Raw genomic sequence first — 23,216 nt, forward strand, 5'->3', positions numbered from 1 at the left:
CAGCGTTCACTTCAAAACAGCGTCAACCAATGCTTCTCGATGTAGACGTCAGGAGTTTATATGTAGTGCCAGGAAAGTTTTAAAATTCAGTTTACTCAGCCGTAATTTCGTAATTTTGTGTTTTGCTGCCGTATAACCGTTAATAAACCCACAAATTGCCTGAGAAGCAGTTTGTACCCAGAAAAATATTTCGATGGAGTTATCTTTAGAGTCCCCTTAGCGTGTACCCGAATACGAGTACATAGGTCACTTTTGCTGTTTACTTCCATTAAGTTTGAGCCTCCATGACCGGGATCTAATCTAAGGTACTGGTGCTCAACAGACGAATTCGATAGCTGCTAAGCGACCTCGGGGGTTCAATTGGCAGCCATAAGTAGTCGGAATACGCATCAACAAAATAGTTGCAGGGCCATTCACCTTATGAGTAAAATACAGCAAAGTGGATGTGAAATTTTTATTGAATACATGCCAACCACCATTTTTTTTGTTTCTTCTTTCGGAAAAGCGCCGAAGCGTCGAGTCATGACGGAAGAATGGCGCTTTTGCCGTCTTCCGCATTGGAGACTTCTTGCTGTCGTCTTTAGCCAATTACGGGGCCTGGGAGTGAGAAAAAATGAAAGCGGCATCAGACACCTTAAAAACAGGAACAACAAGGCGGGAATGACTTCATGCTTGGCGTTGCTATGGAATAAAAAAGAACAATGACTTGCCCATACTGCCTAAAAATTTTGTCACACACTGGGCGAGAATAAGAAATTCAAGCCTCCAACATCCGAGACAGGAATCATTTCGAGCGCATTTCGTTAATTACGTTTGCGTGCACTAATATATATATATATATATATATATATATATATATATATATATATATATATATATATATATATATATATATATATATATATAGCGAAGTATACGCTTCGTTAAAGGAAACATATTTATTCAACTCGACGTTTCGATCGGAAGACCGATCTTCTTCAGGAGTGATTTTACATTGTGAATGCATCCCCTTTCCCAAAAAACCCAAAAAACCCACAGACAGACAACAGTATCTTCATTTCAACAGCTGCCACCCACGCCACTGCAAAACTTAAATCCCATACTCACAGGCCATCAGATTCAAACGAATTTGCTCACGATCGGAAGATTTTCACGAAAATGCTAATCGCATGCGGGACACTCTAAAAAAACAACATTACCCGTCTTCTATAATCAACGATGCCATTAAAAAGGCAGAAGCAACTAATATTAATCATGTCATTAAGGAATCTCAGCCATCATCACAGCGCTGTAATCTTATACTAACCTTCACAAATAATCTCCCGAATATTAACAACATCCTAAAAAAACACTTTAATATCATAGAACAGAGTGACCGTCTTTCAAATATTTTCACAACGGTCCCCCAAGTAACATATAGGAGACCAAAAAATCTGCAAAACCATGTTGTCCATTCGATAGTCAATAAACCGAGAGCTGTAGGTTGCACAACATGCAAAAAAAGCCGATGTCAAGTCTGCAAACACATGGAAACCACGGCACTGGCTAAAAGCACCCATTCAAATTTCAAGCATTCTATCCGGGAAGACCTGAATTGCGATTCCAGCAACGTGGTTTACATGCTCGAGTGTGGCGACTGTCGAATGCAATACATAGGCCAAACAGACAATTCCTTCCGTTTCAGATTTAATAACCACCGCTCACATACCCAATCCCTCCCCAACCTCCCTCTTTCGAAACACCTCCGCGAGAAAGGTCACGAGTTTGGCAAACTTAAAGTAACAATACTACAGAGTGGCTTCAAAAACACTCGTGAGCGCGAGCAACGAGAATCATATTTTATTTTTAAATAGCCGCCGCGGTGGCCCAGCGGTTATGGTGCTCGGCTGCTGACCCGAAAGACGCGGGTTCGATCCCGGCCGCGGCGGCTAGAATTTCTTTGGAGGAGAAATTCTAGAGGCCCGTGTACTGTGCGATGTCAGTGCACGCTAAAGAACCCCAGGTGGTCGAAATTTCCGGAGCCCTCCACTACGGCGTCTCTCATAGCCTTAGTCGCTTTGGGACGTTAAACCCCATAAACCAAACCAAACCTAAATTTAACACAGTGCAAAATGGCATTAATGAAACTTACGGCACCCTCACCTCTCTTCCGAGGTCAGGGGCCTACGAAATTAAACAAAGCAATACTGACTAAGTCGTCTGAGGTCATACCCCTTTCTGCATGCCACACCTGTGCCACACCTGTGCCGTTTCCCCCCCGGGTGTGCTCACCTTGTGGTCACGCGAATGCCGCACAATTTCTTTTTTTTTTCCTTTTTAATCTCACATTTTTTTATATATTCTTTTCTTATATTTTTTTAACATTCCTTCCAATACTTCCCCTCAACCAGGGGTGGGTGCACTATAGCTGGGTGCGAAGAAAAAGCACTACTTTAAAGGTTTTCTTTTACCTATTTCACTTTTTTTTTCGAGGTTTCTTCCTTGCTCTGTTCATTTTCCTTTTTTTTCTTCTTTTTTTTTCTGTTGTCTGCTCTCTCTGTTGGAGGGTCATATTTTATTTTTTTGCTCTCGCGGCCAGGAGAAGGAACAAGTTTTCGCATTTTTCTACGAAAGTTGTTGCACGGCCACGCACCTGTCGAGCACCTCCCAGCTGGACACGACTGTCAATAAGCAAGCCTGTGGTGCTTAACAAAGCAGAGGCCGCATCTGGACGTTGTATTTTCTGACTGAGTACCTGTTCCTCGCACTCTTTTTTTTTTATGTGTGTGTGGGTCGCACTGCCTCTAATAATTTTTTTATGCGTATTTTTCTGCTATGTGCTTTGTGTTTCCCACTTTCCTGTTCTGTGCCCGCCCCTATAAAAGGGGATGCATTCACAATGTAAAATCACTCCTGAAGAAGATCGGTCTTCCGATCGAAACGTCGAGTTGAATAAATATGTTTCCTTTAACGAAGCGTATACTTCGCTATATATTCTTATAAGCAGTCTAGTACTTCACGCTTTCGCTACCTATATATATATATATATATATATATATATATATATACTTTCAGTAATATTCTAAATTTGTCCACACCACAAAATAAATAAATTAATTAAAAATCCCCTTTGTCCCTTGGTTTCTGTGGCTGTTGGCTTCTCTCATATATATATATATATATATATATATATATATATATATATATATATATGTGAGAGAAGCCAACAGCCACAGAAACCAAGGGACAAAGGGGATTTTTAATTAATTTATTTATTTTGTGGTGTGGACCAATTTAGAATATTACTGAATATATATATATATATATATATATATATTGTATTCAGTAGGGGTTCCAATGGCCCAGTTTACTAGTTTAGGTACAGTATTACGACAAACGCGACTGTTCTTTTAACGTTAAAAGAACAGTCGCGTTTGTCGTAATACTGTACCTATATATATATATATATATATATATATATAAGATGCGAAATTGAGAAACGCTTCGTTTATTGGGAGTCGACGTTTCGGACAGAGCCTGTCCTTTTTCAAGACTCATATATATATATATATATATATATATATATAGAGAGAGAGAGAGAGAGAACCAGACAACGAATGCATACTGCCTAAAAATACGGTTTCAATATCAGCTCAGATTGGTCAGTGCGGACGATACGGTAGGCGTAAGTTACAATTCGGAAAATAAGGTGGGTAACGAATCGCTTTTCCCGGCAATAGCGAAGCACACTCACACGCAACGCCAAGAGCGGTCGTGATGGCTAAGCTGAAGCCGCTGAAAGTCGCCTGGAGCGCCAAATTTCCCTGTATGGCCTGGTTAATGGCCTTGATCAGCTGGCAGACGATGCCCCGAAGAACAGCGAGGAACTGTTCCGTGGGAAGTTGACCCAGGATGCACTGTAGGCAAAGAAATGCAAGACACGGTGGTTGAAGGTCTCTTAGCCCGGTCCCCAGAGCGTTTCGGTTGTTAAGAAGCGGTGGAAGCATTAACCCATGGTGTGCATAGTAGTTTGCATATCACCTGTAGCCAGCTTGCCTGACTGCGGCGTGTGTACAGGGGCTGAAATATTTTACTGACAGCTCATGCCAGTTTCTTCGATTACATTCGGTGAAAGGTCACGTCTTTTCCAGGTAACGTGATTAAGGTTTAATGGCTAATGTTTGATTTTTCATGTTTGTGTCCTCATTATTTCTTCTTTGGCCCCGCCGCGGTGGCTCAGTGGTTACGGCACTCGGCCGCTGACTCAAAAGATGCGGGTTCGAACCCGGCCGCGGCAGCCGAATTTTGATGGAGGCGAAATTCTAGAGGCCCGTCGTGTGCTGTACGATGTCAGTGCACGTTAAAGAACCCCAGGTGGTCGAAATTTCTGGAGCCCTTCACTACGGCGTCTCTAATAGCCTGAGTCGCTTTACGACGTTAAACCCCAATAAACCAATTTCATATTTATTTGTCAATGTTTGATTGCTAACAGTTAATGCGTACATTCACTCGGCGAAAAAGTAATTGTCGTGGCGTGCACGATAACGCACAGTGATTAATGAAATGAAAGAATTTATCGCAATAAGGCGATGAAACACTGGAGATGTCGGTCTGAAGACCTCTGCCGTTTCCGTAAGGTATTAGAAGTCCCGAAAACGGCACGCAAAATGAAAAACTTTCATTTTAAAAAAGGAAAAAAAAAAATTCGCCACAGGCACTCAAGACTGCTTACATGCAGGAATGCGAAAACATTACTGGCCCTGGTTGCACTGACCCCCCCCCCCCCCCCCCCCCCCTCAAGCACATACACGCGCGTATGACACATGCACATACATACATGCATGCATGCATGTACATATACATGCATGTGTACATATATGCATGTGTACATACGTGCATACATGCGTGTGTACATACATGTGTATGTACACATGCACATACACGCGCGTATGACAACACCCGGAACACTGTACGACGAACGGCTGCGTCACAATTTTGGTACGAAGATTGTCCTTGAGGAAAGGAAACGGCGCTGTAACTCTCTCATACCTCGAAGGACACCTCGACCACTCCTCCTTAAGAGAGGCAGCAAAGGATCTGGCAAGGCATACAGTTCATGGTGCAAATGTCGTCATTTCGAATCCCTTTCGCGAGCTAGCCTCAAATCTGACTAGCACATGAAAGCTGTATGCAACAAGGAATCGTATGACACAATTTTGGTACGAAAGTAGTCGGGAAAACTGTCGCCACGTTAAAGACGGCCAGTGGGATATATATATATATACGACACGTATATACGTATATACGTGTCGTATATATATATAGTGTGCGTATATCATTTGTGAGTACACACACTAACACATGCTGCCTGCTTTTCTCGCAATGGTTCCAGTAATGCTTTCGCATTAAATTAAAGATTACTGAGATGTATAAGAACAGTGCTGTATACTCACAGCAATGGCTTTCACCGTGGACTGAATCATATTGGTCTGCAATAAAGAACGCGCAGTGCGGAGCAAGAAGATGAGTCAATATTCAATATGAGCCAATCAGTCAATGAGTAGATGAGTCAATATAAGTCAATGAGTAGATGAGTGAATATGAGTCAATATACGACGGCGGCAACAATCTGTGCATCGTAACTAGCCACCTTTTTAGCCTGTCTACTCTAGTAGCTCGAACGTATTCTGCAGAATACGTTGAGAAGAGATTTCGGGGTGAAACATTAGATAGACGCTTGAGGTTCGCCTTATGAGCAGACGTAATAGCGCCTTCTCTTACTTTTTTCTCTTTTAATTTTTTTTTGCCCCATTGCTTCCCGATTAGCAATCCGCAATCACATTACCTATCACGGTCATCGGTTACAACCATAATTTCCGATCACATTAGGGATTATCAATCACCAAGGACAATTATCGATTACCAGTCACCTCTCTCTATCTAGGTTACGCTGCGCGACATACTACGGCTGTACACACTCATGCATAGCACAAAATTTGTTTCGGTACACTGGAGCACCATAACACTGCCTTTTCATTCCGCATAAATTATGATGATTAATTAGCACATTTTTTTATTTTTAAGAATTACTATAACATCAGTGCACATCCCAAACACCCGTTACAAAGTCATAAAAAGCACAACGTTTTCACAAGGTGCCCCTCTTAAAAGGCTGAACGAACGACCCTTCGGGGCCTATATGCAAGAAGGAGCAAAATAGCCGTTCGTTCAGCCTTATCGTGTAATAAATACCATGCTGAAAAAAAAAATTGGCAGTGGCTTAGCTCAGCTATGCCAGGATACACGTAGCGAGAACTACAGTTCCGCTGGGGATTCGGAAAGATTGACTTCCCGATGCAAGACCAGTCTCTGCAAACAGGAGGACATCAGTTTTGGTTAGCAGCCGGTCTGAACACACATCAGACACGTGACTTTTCAACGACCTAACGTTCAGTAAGGCTATCGAGTAAGCTGTGGCAGGGTTTGTGAGCATCGCTTCACAGCGTGCATTCGGCGTCTCTAGGGCGTGCCGGTCGAGGCGCTCCAATTCCGGTGCTAAAGCCTTGTCGGCATTGTTGAGGTGGTGACAGAAGCAGTGGTCTTGATCTTTTCTGCTGCCCTTCTCCGGTTACCGCGCATGCGCGTTTACGCGCGGCGCCAGCGGGCGTAGTCGGAATATCAAGAGGCCTTAGTAGTCGGGCCGGCGCTGCTCCTCACGCGGCGGCGGCTGCGAACTCTGACGTCATGCGCCGCGCACCTGCTGCTCCTGTTTCATACATAGCAAGCAACGCTGCCAAAGCTTGCGCGCCTGTTCGCGCAGGCTAAGTCCGCACGCAAAAAGTAGTTCGCCACTCAACCGAAGGGAACACAAGCATGTTTCGTTGTGACAAACTATAAGTGCTGTGGCTGGCACCTCCTGGACTTCGTTTTACCTCTTGCCACATTTTCGTCCTACGGCTCATCGAAATTTCGAGAAGCAAAAAGTACACGTGGCAGTAAGATACGCGGTTGGTAGGGCGAATCGCTTCTGCTAAATCCGCGCCCAAAAAGCAGTTAACTCTCCGTGAAATTTACGGCCCGAACACTGAGCGCCTCAAAGCTTCGACTGTCAGTTTCAATGCTACTACATCGTTTCATACCGCTCTTTGTATTCATCCATACAATGACCGGAGTTTCGAGAAGAACGAATGATATGTGGCGGAGCAATATAGTTTCGTGGACGCACTACTTCCGCAACCTCCGCAGCGTTGCCTGCTAAGTATGAAACGGAGTATAGTTTCGCGTATGCGCACTATCGGCCTGCCAGGCTCGCGGCGAAGTGCTCGACTGGGTAGCGTAGTGTAGCTCTCGCTACAAAAAAAACCTTTCGGGGCCCATACGTTGCGTGCCCACCTTGCACGTAGAAGGGCCGCGTTCGAAACCGAATGCCCGGCTATTTAATTTTCTTTATATTCTGATATCAGGGATTCTGGGATTTTTTCCCACTGTCGCCAGGCGGCGGCTGACGCCGTAGTTTCAACAGAACGAGGCTCTTATGCTATTGCGTAATAACCGGGTAACTTACGGTGGTAGGCGATCCAGCGGTGCACAGCGCAGCTGTGTCTCCAGCGCACTGCAAACGATACGTAGGAAATTAACAATCGTTCGGATTGAATAATTTCTGGTAAACAAATGCAGCTAAGACAGAAGCTGCCGGCTTTTTTTTTTACCGAGCCAAGATTTCCCACGGCAGGCAGCGCAATGTTGATCGAGCCCTGGCACGTGTCATTCTTGATGAGGAAGCTGAGGCAGCCACTGGAGTTGCAGAGCTGGTAGTTGCCCAAGGCCCCAAGGTTGAGGTTGGCTGCGAAATTGCGTACCATAGGTTAGGAGAAAGACGCACAAGGAGGAAATCACAAGATGCTAATATATCCACTTCTTTATGCCCGCTGCATAGACGAGAGCGTGAAATCAGACACTAAGGATCTGTCAGTAAAATTTAATTAAAATTTTGCGCCTGAGCAACAACTTTAACAAACACAACAAACCAGTAATGAAAGACGTTTAAACTATGGTTTATGGTTTATGGGGTTTAACGTCCCAAAGTGACTAAGGCTATGAGAGACGCCGTAGTGGAGGGCTCCGGAAATTTCGACCACCTGGGGTTCTTTAACGTGCACTGACATCGCACAGTACACGGGCCTCTAGAATTTCTCCTCCAAAGAAATTCCAGCCGCCGCAGCCGGGATCGAACCCGCGTCTTTATGCACGCTTCATGGACGAGAGCGTGAAATCAGGCACTTACTAAGGATCTGTCGGTAAAATTTAATTAAAATTTTGCGCCTGAGCAACGACTTCAACAAATACAACAAACCAGTAATGAAAGACGTTCAAGCTATGGTTTATGGTTTATGGGGTTTAACGTCCCAAAGTGACTAAGGCTATGAGAGACGCCGTAGTGGAGGGCTCCGGAAATTTCGACCACCTGGGGTTCTTTAACGTGCACTGACATCGCACAGTACACGGGCCTCTAGAATTTCTCCTCCAAAGAAATTCCAGCCGCCGCAGCCGGGATCGAACCCGCGTCTTTCGGGTCAGCAACCGAGCACCATAACCGCTGAGCCACCGCGGCGGCGAAAGATAAGCCTCCGTGAAAAGTGTTAATGCATACAGGGACCATCTATCTATAAATCTGTTTCTTCTTGCCGCTTTCAGTAGACAGCGGTGTTTCGTTTTGGGCCACGTCCCCGCTCAATTTAATCATGAAAAATTCACCAGGCCACCGAATAACATTATATGCTGACCATGCGGTGTCATTAGAAGCTGTTGATGCATATACGTCGAGTTTTGTGCCATTATTTCATGGAAGGCATCTCTTCGGGTCATCTAGCTGGTGGTTACATGTTCCCCAAAAGTGTCAACAGGTGGCGACACGGACGCAATAAACATATATCGAAATTTATAGCTGTCATTTCCGGTCTAGTGAATTGACATCCGGTTCTGGGAACTATATGTCTAATGAAACATTTTTTTCATCGAAGAAATTTCTAATAATAATTTCGCCACCGATGTATCACGCATTTCTCGCGTGGTGCCGCCGGACGCCGCTTTATTGTTCATTTTTTTTTTCTTGTCGGCACTCTTAGAGCGACAGCTGTTAATGACTCGTGTCTCGTTTTTATGTCGTTGGTGTCGGAGCAACACCGCGTCGCACTGCTTGGTCTGCATGCAGTGAAGTCGTGCATGACGTCACTGCAACGCACCGCGCCGAGTGGTCCGAACACCGGGGAGCAAAGTGACCGAAAACGCTCATAATAAAGAAGTAAAGTTGCATTTAATCTAACCATATGACATCCACCATGGCCAAGAGCAGTCGCTGGATCTCACGTTGCACAGTGGCAACCGTCCTGTGATTTTGACAGTGTTATTTTGACGCATGCTGCTTTTATTTACGATTTGTGCTTTTGGACCTTGACTTTCTATTTCAGCGTTATTCTTCCTTTGCGCTTGCTGTTGGGAATTATAAAGTCGCTTGCCACTGCACTCTTTTAGTAACACTCATCTCGTGTAGCATCATGTGTCCAGGATTATTGTGTGCCGTGCGTATTACGCTTTTGTCCTCCTTGTTAATTAAAATGTTCTACTGTTCTGAGTTCACTGCGACGCTTCCCGTGCATAAGACCACCGAGACTATAAAGCATTTTAACTAACTAACTAACTAACTAACTAACTAACTAACTAACTAACTAACTAACTAACTAACTAACTAACTAACTAACTAACTAACTAACTAACTAACTAACTAACTAACTAACTAACTAACTAACTAACTAACTAACTAACTAACTAACTAACTAACTAACTAACTAACTAACTAACTAACTAACTAACTAACTAACTAACTAACTAACTAACTAACTAACTAACTAACTAACTAACTAACTAACTAACTAACTAACTAACTGCATCGCTAACTAGCTCGCTAACTTACTAAATAACTAACTCGCTAACTAACTGAGTCGCTAACTAACTCGCTAACTAACTAACTAACTAACTAACTAACTAACTAACTAACTAACTAACTAACTAACTAACTAAATCGCTACATAAAGAAATACGGTCTGTGTAACTAACTAAATCACTACATAAAGAAATACGGTCTGTGGAAATGACCGCATGTATACCGGCTTGTGCGCTATTCCTTGGCTGCGACTACACAGAAAGGGTTGGCCCTCTGGATACAAAGCATTTGCGTAATATATTGTTAGAAATAAAATGTTATGGTCAGCTCACTTGGAATGTCGCGGCTCACGATGATCGACAGAAGAGGCACCAGGGCGGCGACGATTCCTTGAGGCGAGCCGTACTGGTAGATCCCCTGAATCACGCACTGCAAGAAAGACATCGCCACGCAGCTTCACCGTCAGAAGTCCGCTGCCACCGGCCTAATTACGAGTATAGAAGCGATGGTGAACAACGACGTCTGAATGGGGAGAATTCGGGGTTCGATTTTACGGACATACAGATCGACGTTTGGGGCGAGCGAGTTGAGTTTACCCGGGTCATTTGAGCGCCTAGTATTTTTCATAATTTCAAGAAAACACGCCTTGCCGCAGTATGCAGTGGCATGCTATAGCAAAATCACATTTATCTAAAATCGCAATAGTTAGATTGAGACCCATGGACCTTCGGTGACCAACACATAAACGTAATTTCCTCTGTTAACTGCGATTATTTAACTTTATTTCGTTGATAATAACGAACATTGTCGGGGGAACATGCGTGCCGAAAGGCCCAGGGCTCTTGTTCTGTTTTGCACTTAAAGGCGCCCCATTGATAGTTGTTCTGACCCGAGAACCACCTGATGCGGCTTTGGCAGTAGCGTTTATTAATTGGTCCCTGACGAGAGTTTGGCCATTAAAAAAAAAGAAACAAGTGCACTGCGCGGAACAAGCGTCGATCATAGTTCCTGGGAATACGAGAGCCATGAGCACTACGAAAAGCGATGAGAATTCAAATCAACCCCTTTAGCGCTTCCTTTCGACAAAGCCAGCCTCTTCGTCCTCTGCGCTGGTATCCGAATGGAATCGAATGCAAGAGAGAGCAGAAACTTACGTTGATGATCTTGATGAGTCCTTGGGTGGTTTGATTTGTCTGCGAACACGGATAGAATATTGAGGACACTTATTAGCACCGGATGAATTGCCGCTACAGGAAACAATGCATGTACTAAGTAATGTCTCTTGCTAGCCGAAATGCTGCTCTTATTCAATCGAGTAGACAACCGTGGCTGTCAGTTATCGTGGAAATGAAGTGCATTGCCTGAAGAAAAATAGGAGATTAAAATGCTGGTTTCTTTTTCTCTGTGGACTGCTGAGGCCACAGCAATCGCGCAGGCAGCTTGAGAAGTCTGAATTCCGGCTGTCCTTTCAGGTGCAAGCTTCGCCTGATGACATTAGTGCAGCTTCAAGAAGCCCGAGTTCATGATGCACCGGTACGGGACCTCATATCTAACCATTTAACTATTTAAATATATAACCAGTGGTTAATATATGGTAAATATATAATCAACTTAACGTATACTCATGTGATTGTGCCTTGGATAACGCTTCTTTTCGAGCGTAACGAAAACACGACGTACGTCCGGCAGCTGGCACTATCAGACCAGACTGTTAAAACAAGTTCAGCATCCTTGTGCAAGAATTTTGTTGGAATATTCTAAGGTGCTGTAATGGAAATGTTGAAGGTAATGATTCATTCTTTGGATGCGTAGTAAAATCTCTCTTTAAAGGTTTTCCACCGCTCCCAACCAGTAGTTAACAGTGCCATAGAAAACCAAAGGAGAACGTTTTTGACGATTGAAAAACGTTAATAGCAAAGATTGACAAGCCAGCCGAAGGAGATATGCGGATTTAGGCATTTAGATATGCGGATATAGGCATGCGGATTTAGATATGCGGAGATATGCGGATTTAGGCATTGTGAACTCTTACAATATATGAAAAAGTTACAATAAAGAAAATTTTTCGGTTGAAAAATAATTTGCTCCGCAGTGGTTATGGTGCTCGGCTGCTGACCCGAAAGACGCGGGTTCGATCCCGGCCGCGGCGGCTGAATTTCTTTGGAGGAGAAATTCTAGAGGCCCGTGTACTGTGCGATGTCCGTGCACGTTAAAGAACCCCAGGTGGTCGAAATTTCCGGAGCCCTCCACTACGGCGTCTCTCATAGCCTTAGTCGCTTTGGGACGTTAAACCCCATGAAACCAAACCAAACCAATTTCTGTGTGCGGCGACAGAGGACAACGGTGTACTATCTCATCGCATAGCAGCCTCTTGTATGTGACCTTGAAATGTCATAACTCGACAACAAAAAAACACTGATTCATAGACAGACTGAAAAATCAACGTTCGAAAGAAAAGAGAAAGTGCCACGTGTTTACAAAGCACAAAGAAAGCTCGTTCAAGAGAGAGCTGAGGGCTTCAAAAGGCGAGAACTTACGGTTGAGCTACCGCAGAAGTTTGTTGATGTGCCGACGCACTGAAATAAAAAAGACAGAAACATATATACGCGCTGTTGGTTACCGCACATGAATTATAAAATAAAGAAAAGTAAAGCTCCACATGAGGCGTTGTTTCGATAACCTGTCGAACATACTAACTCTCGTGCCTACAGTTAGAGGCGGAGGACACACCTTGTTGCTGTCAGGAGCACTCCCGACCTGCTATTGCTTTCTTACTTCTTTCTGTGTTCTCTTTTGACACTTCTGAAAGATACTCATATATATAGAAACTGTCGCCCACAATGTATATTTTCTTTTCCCGCTTTCTCTTCTATTACCGTCTTTCTTTTCCAGCAATGTTTGTTTAAGTTTTCGCTTTTCAGCGTGCACATAGGATGGTACGTACTCGTGCAGAAGAAACGCGGCGAAGTTTTTACTTCTCGCTGTGAACAAGCGAATAACGCGATGCTTATTTTCACAGTGAATAATTTTTTTGATGCTATCGAAGCAGAAACATGCGCAGACCACTTGACCACGAAACTCACAGTTCCGATGTTGAGTATGTTGTTGAGGGTGATGTTGACGCAGGAAGCTGAAAAGATAAAGCGATGAAATAAGTTGGCGCTTTTCGAAATGATCAGGCCGATTTAATCGCGGGAAAGGTTTGAACTTGCGCCGTCAAATAATTACAAATAAATCTCATATGCTCAAGAGGGTAATCTCTGCTCTCTCCTTCAGCCCTTCTATTTCTTTTTTGCATGCTCTCTTATAAATTTCTTAATCTGAAATGTGGTCACAAAAGAACATTCTCGGAAAGAACACAAGAACTAGAATCACCATGAATATCTACAAACAATGAAACGAGGTTGCATTAGTGCAACTAGATAAAAACCTTGTCGCTATAATCGTACTAATGTTTTCAATTATATGCGGTCCACTTTGACTTACAGCACACTACTTGTGCGGATGGGATTTTAGTTAAGTTAGAAAACTGTTATGGGCTAGAAGAGGCTGTATGGTACAGGCCATAAGCTTCAACGGGATCATATGTGTTGAATACTTAGATTAATTTACATTTGGTAATATTTCGTTCCGCTAGCCATTTTTGTTTGCTCCACAGGTTAATATTCTTTTGAATCGACCCGCAAGATATATTCATTTTCTAAAGCGCCAATTTCGCTGCATATAGACCCGTCACTAGCGTAGGAGAGTGTCAGTGATCAAGCAATTGTTAGCACACATTAACTAAAATAGTAGTTGCGATATTATACTGGACGCACTCTCGATATTTCAACATTAGAAGAAGAACTACGAAGTACAAGGCCAATCAATGAGGAAGAATAGAAAACATGGGAATAATTTTCGGAGTCAGGTTCAGGGTCGAAAGTTTGAGCATGAGAAGAGTGCAGGGTCTGGCATTTCAAGATGTGGAAATATTTAAAATTTTCGTAAAATGAACTTCATAATTCTGTCCAGGCGCATGTAAGTGCTGTATAAAAAGACTCTGTTAAGTTTCACATAATGACGATTGTTTGATTTGGTTCAGAAAACTGCGAAGTCATAGTACTTAAGCAGAGGCAGCAGGTCCTGCAGACGCGTCCTACGTCCGCTCTGCTTTTTCTCAACATTACAACCCCTCACCAAGTTGCCTAAACTGTCGTCAGAATCTGAGCTGATCGTGAAACCGGAAAAATTCTAGAGGCCAGTGTACTGTGCGATGTCAGTACACGTTAAATATCCCTGGGCGGTACAAATTTCCGCACCCCTTCACTACGGCGTTCCTGATAACCTGAGTCTCTTCGAGACGTTAAAATTCCATAAACCACAAACGATCTCCAAGTATTCACGCTCTACTTGAATTCGTAATAACAACGTATAAGCAGTTTGTAGTCAAAATTTCTTGGGCATGTCTTTTAAATTTGAGGAACCTATAAAATATTATAATAAACTCTTAAGAACGTATTGATGGAAATGGGCTAGTCTTCTAATGCGTAGGAAAAAGTTGCTTTTAAAGTTTGTCCTGCGCTCTAACCCAGTAGGTAATACTGCCGTAGAAAGCCAGTCAGATGCGTTTCTGATAATAAATATTAAAATGAACTACAAGTGTCCTGAAGGGGGACCTACGGACATACTTATTGGTTATTGGTAATTTGTTCATCAACCTGGGTTCATGAACAAATTACCGGTGAAAATATGCGCTTGTCGACAATTTCTCAGTATGTTACCCTTCCGACTCATTTAGCAGGCACTGGAGAAAGCGGCGCGCCACGATCAATAGCCCGCCTTGCTGGTCTCCGGAGGTTCTCCAATGACGGCGAATATTCATCGGCCTATTTGCATTTATCACAATTAATAAAGAAGGCGGCGTGACAGACGAACACAAAGCAGGCACATAAACGACAAGAACAGCACCTTTGTCTTCGTCTGTCGCACCGCCTTCTTTTGTAATTCCCATGTACCAAGTAGTTATACAAGAGTTATATTTGCATTTACCATGCATATGTGTCCGTGCACAGCTGCCAGGATTGTATTCAGTGAGTCGGATCAGCCGAACGCCGCATACACTGAGCTACCGCGGCAGGCTTAACTCGTTCAGACATTGTGCACATCACTTTGTAAACAACGAGCTCGAAGCATTTCTGTGTGTCTGCTACACCTAGCGAAAAATTCTTTCCAGACAAAAAAAAAATTAGGAGGCACTTTGGCTCTCTAAAGTGCTGCAAGGCGAAAGCCTTTCCAGACGCACTGTTTGGCATTGACTGCGAGACTGTTTGTGCTGTACTAGTGCTTTATTTGACTACACATTTGACTGCTTCTTTAGTACGACTCTCTCTCTCTCTCTCTGCTTCGATGAGTTCGGTTGTATCCATGGCTCTGTTCGCAGCAATGAGGTATGTAATGTGGTCACCCACGGACTCCTTGCGCCCCCTGCCGGAGCGGACAACTATTTTTTATTAGTTGTCGTCTGCTCCAAAAGGGGGCGTCCGGCATCCGTGGGTGACCTCATTACTTCGAATCCGCGCACTCTGACGTCATAACCATTTCGACTAACCGAAAAGCGGGACACCTCTGCTGAAAACCTTCTGTCGACAACGATGAGGCATTAAAGGCTCTCACCTTAAAAAAGAGTGCTGTTTGAGCTTGTGAGCTTGGCCGTAAGGGTTTCCACATGATTGTATAAATCTATTTGCTTAAATCATTTTATTTTGTGGTTTTCGCATTATCTGCTGCTACAAAGAAAAGTGATAGCAGGCATGCACTCCGGGGACCGTGGACGCTCGAGTGCTTGCTTCCTTGAATCGTCAGAATCATATTACAATTTGAAAACCATCGTGACGATCTTTGCACATTGATAACGGTCTTGCATTAAAGGGATACTGATTGTTTGCTCTTCGGAGGCCTGCTGGGACAATGAAACTAAAAAGAAGTTTTCAGAGCACTGGGTCTAATACTCGCTTTATATGAAACGCAAGGTCTTTCAAGTGTGACCAGTGGGTAGCATTGGTAGTGGGTAGCATTGGTAGTGGGTAGCATTGGTAGTGGGTAGCTTTGGTAAAGAGATTGTGGACCACCTAATTGGCGTAGAATGTTCGGAGTGGTATCAAACGATTCAGCGCGTTACAGAGCATACGATTACTAGTCGAATCAAAGCGTAGCTTATAATAGGGATTCGCACCGACGACCTCTGGGTCCCCACACCGTGACTTGAAACTTCGAACGTCCATTACGGCTAAACTAATTGACGTAGGACATTAGAAGCAGTGTCCAATGATTTTTCTTCTAGAGCTGTATACGTTGGTATAAAAAACTAGTTATTCAGATATAACGAAAAATTTGTACCGGATACAGCGAAGATGGCTAATGACCCAATATTCCATCGATATTGCTAACGCTCGATACTCATGCGCTGCCTCATCGTTGTGCTCTTTTTTAAGCGCAGAAAATGAACAGGATTTTAAAGGGTTAAAGTTTAGGATTAAAAAGGAAGGGACTATCAATTTGGATATGTGCTTACTCGTCGTTGAAGCTGATGCAGTAGTCATGGCTCCGACGATCAGAAGAGCGACAAGGGCGTAGGAAGATGCCATGTTGAGTGGAGTGTCCGGCGGGCGGGTGACTGAGACCAGGCTTGCAGGAGCAGTACACGATGTCTGTGCCCTGGGACTCTGAGACCTTTTATACCTAAAATCGGGCGCTAACCACACGTGGATGTACACGAGGACGACGTCATTGAAAACTTTGTTTACAGTGTGGAGGATGATCGATGCCTTCGCACAGTCATTCATTAGAGTACAAAGTGCAGAGCTGGATAGGTGGCCCACGTGTTATTCCCACCGTCTCTATTAAAAGCGCCTCATTAAAAAATGATGTTTTCCTTCCATGTCCTCATTGTTTCATAAATTTTGTGACACTTGTGGACGATATGCGACTTGAGTGCGTGACAACTGCGCTAGAAGGTGTTTTTGTTGTTGTTCTTCACACGCCTGCTGAGCAGAAGCGGCAGGTTAATGGGACAAAAGTGTTCAGAGCGTAGAGGTGCGCCCGTACGAATGACTGGGCTTTCCTTTTTATGTGCACATGTGGGTATACGCATGTGACGAATTTTGCGAGCGGGGCTCCAGTTAGGCGACTGTTCCGCGCTCATTTCTTTACTTGACACAAACGAATTTCCCGTTGCCAAAAAAAAAAGGCTACGCTGCGGTATGCGTGGCCCTTGCGACTACAAAGAGAGAGACAAAATGAACAAAACAAAGTAACAAGAAAATATGCCCCAAATGATGGGTGCATACGTACGAGGCAGCAGAGCCGGATGTAATACAAATGCCGAGCACAGCTCCCAATCCGGCTGAGTGGCAATGAACGAGGAACCCCCGTACAGAAGCGTTGAGCAGTGAACACATGCGAAGTGGTGACCGCGGAGTTCTTTATTAATCGGTTTTCTGTGTTTTCCATGTGGAAACACGATAAACTGCTTTTCGCAGCAGAATAAAAATATTTGAACTGTGAAAAATTATCAGCTGCGTCAGGCTGCTCTATTTTGGGAATCCGGATCCGTATCCGGCTTTGTGGGACTGTGCAAACAAGGCAGCAATAGAGGCTGGTTGATTGTACGTTCTCATAGCTGATACCGGTAGGAAGTTATGCACTGTTAACGGTACACGAAGGCTATACGATAAAATCGCAAGAGGTTGGGGAAATGAAAATTTAACATTAGTTTTGGAGGAAAGGGAATGACGCAGTAACCGTCTTAGATACTTCGGTGGAAGTATTTAAGACGGAAGGAAGGGATAAAAGTGGGAGTGAAAGATGGTTTTAATAGTTTTATAGGGTTTAACGTCCCAAAGCGACTAAGGCTATGAGGGACGCTGTAAAGGAGGGTTCTGCAAATTTCAACCGCCTGGGGTTCTTTAACGTGCACTGACATCGCACAGTACACAAGCCTCTAGCATTTCACCTCCATCGAAATGCGACCGCCGGGGCCGGGTTCGAACCCGCGTCCTTCGAGTCAGCAGCCGAGCACCATAACCACTGATCCACTGTGGCGGCTGGGAGTGAAAGAAGAAAGGAGGAAACAGGTGGCGTAGTGGAGGTCTCCGGAATAATTTCGACCTCCTGTGGATCGTTAACGTATACTGACATCGCGCGGCACTCTGGCGCCTTTTGAAACCAGGGGGGGGAGGCAAAGTTGGGAACAATTTAGTAGCGTACTTATCGTGTGTTCTTTGTGTACGTCGACTTAACCTTGTGTAAATTCTTACTGGCAGCGCGTGTAAATTGAGAGTGCGCACATGACCACATGAAAAAACTGGTAAGGTCCTGTGACCTCATCTGATGACGGTTTTGGGGCGCTGCGAATACTCTGCTATGATTTATTTGAATCCGCTGTTTTAAAATAAACTATGTTCTACCTTTCTTGGCGGGCCCTGTCGGAACTGCGTAGTGGTTAGGGCGCACAAATGCTGATCCTTACGACGGGGGTTCGATCCGGAACATAACTGTCAAGTTCCGGTGGAGGTGAACCGGAGAGTACGCGTGGGCCACCGCGGTGGCTCAGTGGCTATGGCGCTCGGCTGCTGACCCGAAAGACGCGGGTTCGATGCCGGCCGCGGTGGTCGAATTTGATGGAGGCGAAATTTTAGATGCCGGTTATCTGTGCGATGTGAGTGCACGTTAAAGAACCCCAAGTGGTCGAACTTTACCGGAGCCCTCCACTACGGCGTCCCCCACAGCCTGAATCTCTTTAGGACGTTAACTTCGAATAAATCATGAACCAAGTACCCGTGAAAGCTAAAGAAACGCACAGGTGGCGGCAGAAATTAATGCGGAGCCCACCACTATGGCGTCCTTCATAGACCACGTCGTTTTGGAACGTTAAAACCCGTACACCATATACCATACTTTCTCGACGCGACTTCAACAAGTTTATTTGAAGAAGGCTGGCCCGCACACGAGGCGTAGGCATAAATATTGTGCCGTTTTCGAATGACGGTCTCTCTATCTGTCTCTCTCTCTCAGAAACACGCCCGTGCAGAGTTTTAGTGTTAGGGCTTCTGGATACCAGTCGTGATCCGAGTTATTAGTGTTGGTGCAGGTTTCTTTGACAAAGAGGCAGTCCCATCTGGAAGCGTTAGCAGTACTTATTATTGTTTTTGCCTGGATAAGTCCAATTTACAAGGCTATTATTTAGAAATAACATTGATTGACTTAGCATGGAAGATAATGTATTCACGCGGCTGCGTTCCATAAAAAGGTATTCACTTGTAGATGACCGGACTAAGTCGAACAACAAACTTGATCGGCAGTGGAATGATGCCAGACTACGCAGATGAAAATGAACTACAAACGGAATACTGTCATTACGGAATCAGCAACAAGAAATATCTTTTTCCAGTATGATGCGATGGAAGTTTACAGGAATGAGTTGCCGAAAATAAATGCTTTGTGTTGCTTATTACGCCTTACCTACATTCGGACCAGCACGCGATCGCTGTCAGGAGGAATGGAACATCTATGACACGATATTAAAAGAAAACTAATTTTGTTCACCGTGAAGCAGCATATTTGGGATCCTTTAATGGTGCCAATTTCAAGAAACTTCAAAGAATGCAACCTAGGTCAGTAAAGTATATTTTAATGAGCATGATTTGACATCCCTCAACAGGTTAATCGAAGACAGAGGTCTTCTGTCAATAACATAATCATAGCTATTCTAATTTATGTTGTAATTTATTATACTTGAGATATAAAAAATGGTCAGGTAAGAAAAAACAGCTCAGTAATAACCAGTGTGCATACATTCAAGCGCAGCCTTTTTTTTAGAGATATAGCTTGGCTTCGATGGATACTAATGAGTAATTACATTATTCTTTCAGAACTATATCACCTCGTGTAGTTCCAGTAAACATATTAAATTACCTAACTTTGGAAAGAACGAGCGCTGTGTCCCCTTGGTGTCGTTGTTAGCGCCTGGATTTTTCATAATGAAAGAACAAGAGGAATTATGTGATGTTTCCATCTCGCTGTCACTCAAGAAATAAAGTTTTTCCACTTTTCTGTCTTGTTACGGCAGTAATATTGTAATTAATTATATATATTCAGGACCAGTTACGCAGTATAGAAGCTAGTGGATACCAGCAGACAAAAATTTAGCTGAGTGCAGTGGAAAGGCACACCTATATGATAAATGACTCCTAGTTAGGTGATGTTAGCTATGTCGTTCTGGAACAATTGGTTATCTACAATGGAAGTGTTGAGGGCGGAATGTACTTATACTGGTTAAGCAAACAAGGGAAGGAGAATGAGGGGCTCGTTATAAATATGAGAGAAGCCAACAGCCACAGAAACCAAGGGACACAGGGGATTTTTAATTGATTTATTCATTTTGTGCTGTGGTTCGATTTAGAATATTACTGAATATGTTATCGCTTAAAGCTAATTGATTAGAAAAGCAGAAGAAAAAGCAACCACATGCCGCCGGTGGGATCCGAACCCACGATCTCCGAATTACGCGGCCGGTGCTCTACCGTTGAGCTACGGCGACGGCTGTCAAATCTTCTGCTTTCGTGGGCATTTATGTTTACAAATAACCTAACCTTGAGAGTGTTCATCAGCGCCACGCACGTTCTTAAGCGGCGGACGTAGCACGTCCTGAGTTACCGCTGATTTGACGTAGAACGTCATCGAACGGCGAGGGTGGAAGCTGTGCGAGAACCCTCTTACGCTTCCTATGGCATCAAGGCAGATGTGTATGATAAAAAATGACGGAAGAAAAGCGTTTGACGTGCAGAGTGGGGTACCAACCTTGTGGGTAATGTTCAATTTGGAAGACACGTGCAGAGGCAGTGAGATATGGCCGCTGCGGAACTGTGGGTGGAGTAATTTATGAACGAGTATGCGGGGTAAAGAGTTTGTGATGAGACAACAAAAATTCCAAGTCAGTACAGGTTTCGGCATATCTATACTTGCAATTATTTTAAATTATATTGCAATGAAACGAGCAGAATCAATCTGAAACAGTTCCTATGATTTATAATAAATTTTTCTCAGGTGTAACTGGGGGAAGTGGCAATAGCTAGCTACCCAGTCACCTCTGAAGAAAAAACCGAGCCGGCTACGAAACGTTGGGTTTCAAATTAAAGTTTTTGGTTGGAAATGTGTTAGAAGTTATTACGAGTCTTAAAACTCAACCAGATAGGCAAATCTGTCGAATTGTTTAGTTTTCAGTTCCTATGATTGCATTTGTTTGCATCAGAACTTAAATTAGCGCGGAATGCATGGAATAAGGTCTTATTATGAATTTACAAAACATTGGTATGCATACATGCATAACTAAGACAATATCATCGCTGATTGTCTAGCACTACTAGAAATACTTTATCCTGTTTTAATTTTTTGCTAATTCAGTCACTAAGTATTTTTCTGCTGGACACTCCGAAAAAACATCTTAAACTTAACTATTTCCAAATCATCAAAGAGAGGAACCTTCAAGGCGTCATATTGTAATGAAAGCTTTTTGCACAGTGTTGACAGAAACAAAAAAAAAGGTTAAAACAGTTGGAATATATATTGACGTTTTTAAGGCGTAAAGTCCTTTCAACATCCGACTCCTGAACGCGCGTGATGACTTCCGGCTTCCACGGCATGGCAAAATGGAAGCGATTGTGCGCACCTGCGGCTTTTCACGTGCACGATTTAGAACTTCAAAACAAGAAACTCGCTGAGAGCACTCTGTGACGCTCTTTTCAACATTATACGCCTTTGAAAGGGCATTTTTCATGCGGGCGAGTAATGAAGAGCTAACTGATGCACATTCGTGGCAATATTATCGGAATAATTAGCTGAATAAATCATTAAAGATTGTCCGGGACACGAAACACGGGTAAAAGTCGGGAATCAAGTGCAGCTTTCTTGAACGTTTCTTTTGTTTGTGAGGCAACTATGGAATATTATTGGGTCTTTTATCAACATATTGCTGGGAATGGCCTAGTCATTCGATGCGGAGCAAAATGTTGCTTTTAAAGTTTGCCCCGCGGTCGGACGGAGTTGTGAGGCTGCCATTGGAAGCCAATGGGATGTGTTTCTGACAATGAACAGTAGAAAAGCGCAGTCGTCTTGAGGGGGATCTAGAGATGAAGTGATTTTATTTGGCAGTCTTACGATATCCAAAACATTTTGTTCATAACCAACTTCCCGTTGAAAACTGCGCTTAAAATACGCTCTAGCATATCTCTAACCAAATACATTAATTTAAAATTAAATCTTCAGAGGTGACTGGGGGCAGTAGCTGTTCGTCTTTAAGTATGAATAGAGGGGAGCGGGAGGTTGAAAGAAGGAAAACAGTGATGGGAAAACAGCGGGGGAGGGGGGGGGGGGGGATTGGAGGGGCTAAGGCTGTGAGTCACCTTTGTCGGACTATGCGAAAGCGGCCGATGGTGACTTTTCATTTTTGAGCTGTAGAGCGAAGGCCCTGTGGATATACAGCGGGAAGGTTTCGTTTTGGCCGTTGATGCTGTTCGGGGTAGTTTGATTGGGCCAGGATCTGAGTGAGAGCTTTAATTGGTAATTTGTTTTGGTTCCGGCGATGCTGGTTTCGTCGATGTTGACTCTGAGGTCAGTGTCTTTGGACTGCTCGGCTACAGGGTTGAGCTGTCTTGCGAAGCTGCGGAGGCTGTTTTTACGTTGACGAATTTTTTCTTTAAGTTTTTTGGTTTCGCCGACGTAGCTTGCGTCAAGGAATTTTCTAGGTGATGTCTTGTCTATACTAGGCAGGGCTGATGATGCCCAAGGCATTATTTACAAAATTCCTTGCTCCAACTGAGACACAAGCTACACCGGCTAAGCCAACAACTTAAAAGAAAGATTTCGGCAACATAAAACCGACGTCCGCAACTTAGCAAGAGGGCGCAATCCTGTAGCCGAACATTCCGAAGACTGAAGACTGACAAAAACAGCCATAAAACTTGAGGAGGCGTCATAAGTGCTGCACTACAGGTCTGGAAAGCAAGCCATGAGGACTGAGGACTTTCGCCCTCATTGTGTGATCAGTTTTCAACTGACAATCGTGGCAACACAGTACTTACTACGTCCCAAGCGCACTGAGCCTGTACCTTTTAGCGCAGAGCAAAGGTAGTGGCAACCGGTATATACTGTAGGAACAAACGAAGAGCATCAGAAATAGTCTCCAAGTTATTCGTATGTAGTCAAGTGCTCAGAGACCAGTACGCATGAAGAACATCAGCTTTAAAAAAAGATTTTGTAA

At 43.8% G+C, this 23,216-nt stretch overlaps 1 protein-coding gene across 1 annotated transcript; it reads right to left on the reverse strand.

The window, feature by feature from the left end:
- Positions 1 to 440: 440 nt before the first annotated feature.
- On the reverse strand, positions 441 to 16,629 carry LOC149348046 (uncharacterized). The gene is made up of 10 exons (XM_089587889.1): positions 16,473 to 16,629; positions 13,003 to 13,049; positions 12,457 to 12,495; positions 11,074 to 11,112; positions 10,252 to 10,348; positions 7,689 to 7,822; positions 7,544 to 7,591; positions 5,433 to 5,468; positions 3,734 to 3,896; positions 441 to 597 (listed from the first exon to the last, which is right to left on the reverse strand). Exons 1-10 carry the CDS (start codon positions 16,543 to 16,545, stop codon positions 581 to 583), a joined length of 693 nt encoding a protein of 230 aa, XP_089444015.1. The 5' UTR covers positions 16,546 to 16,629; the 3' UTR covers positions 441 to 580.
- Between the last annotated feature and the right edge of the window lie 6,587 nt (positions 16,630 to 23,216).

The sequence above is a fragment of the Amblyomma mixtum genome, chromosome 4 (genome assembly GCF_055824585.1).
Source record: "Amblyomma mixtum isolate Tamu chromosome 4, ASM5582458v1, whole genome shotgun sequence".
NCBI lineage: Eukaryota > Metazoa > Arthropoda > Arachnida > Ixodida > Ixodidae > Amblyomma > Amblyomma mixtum.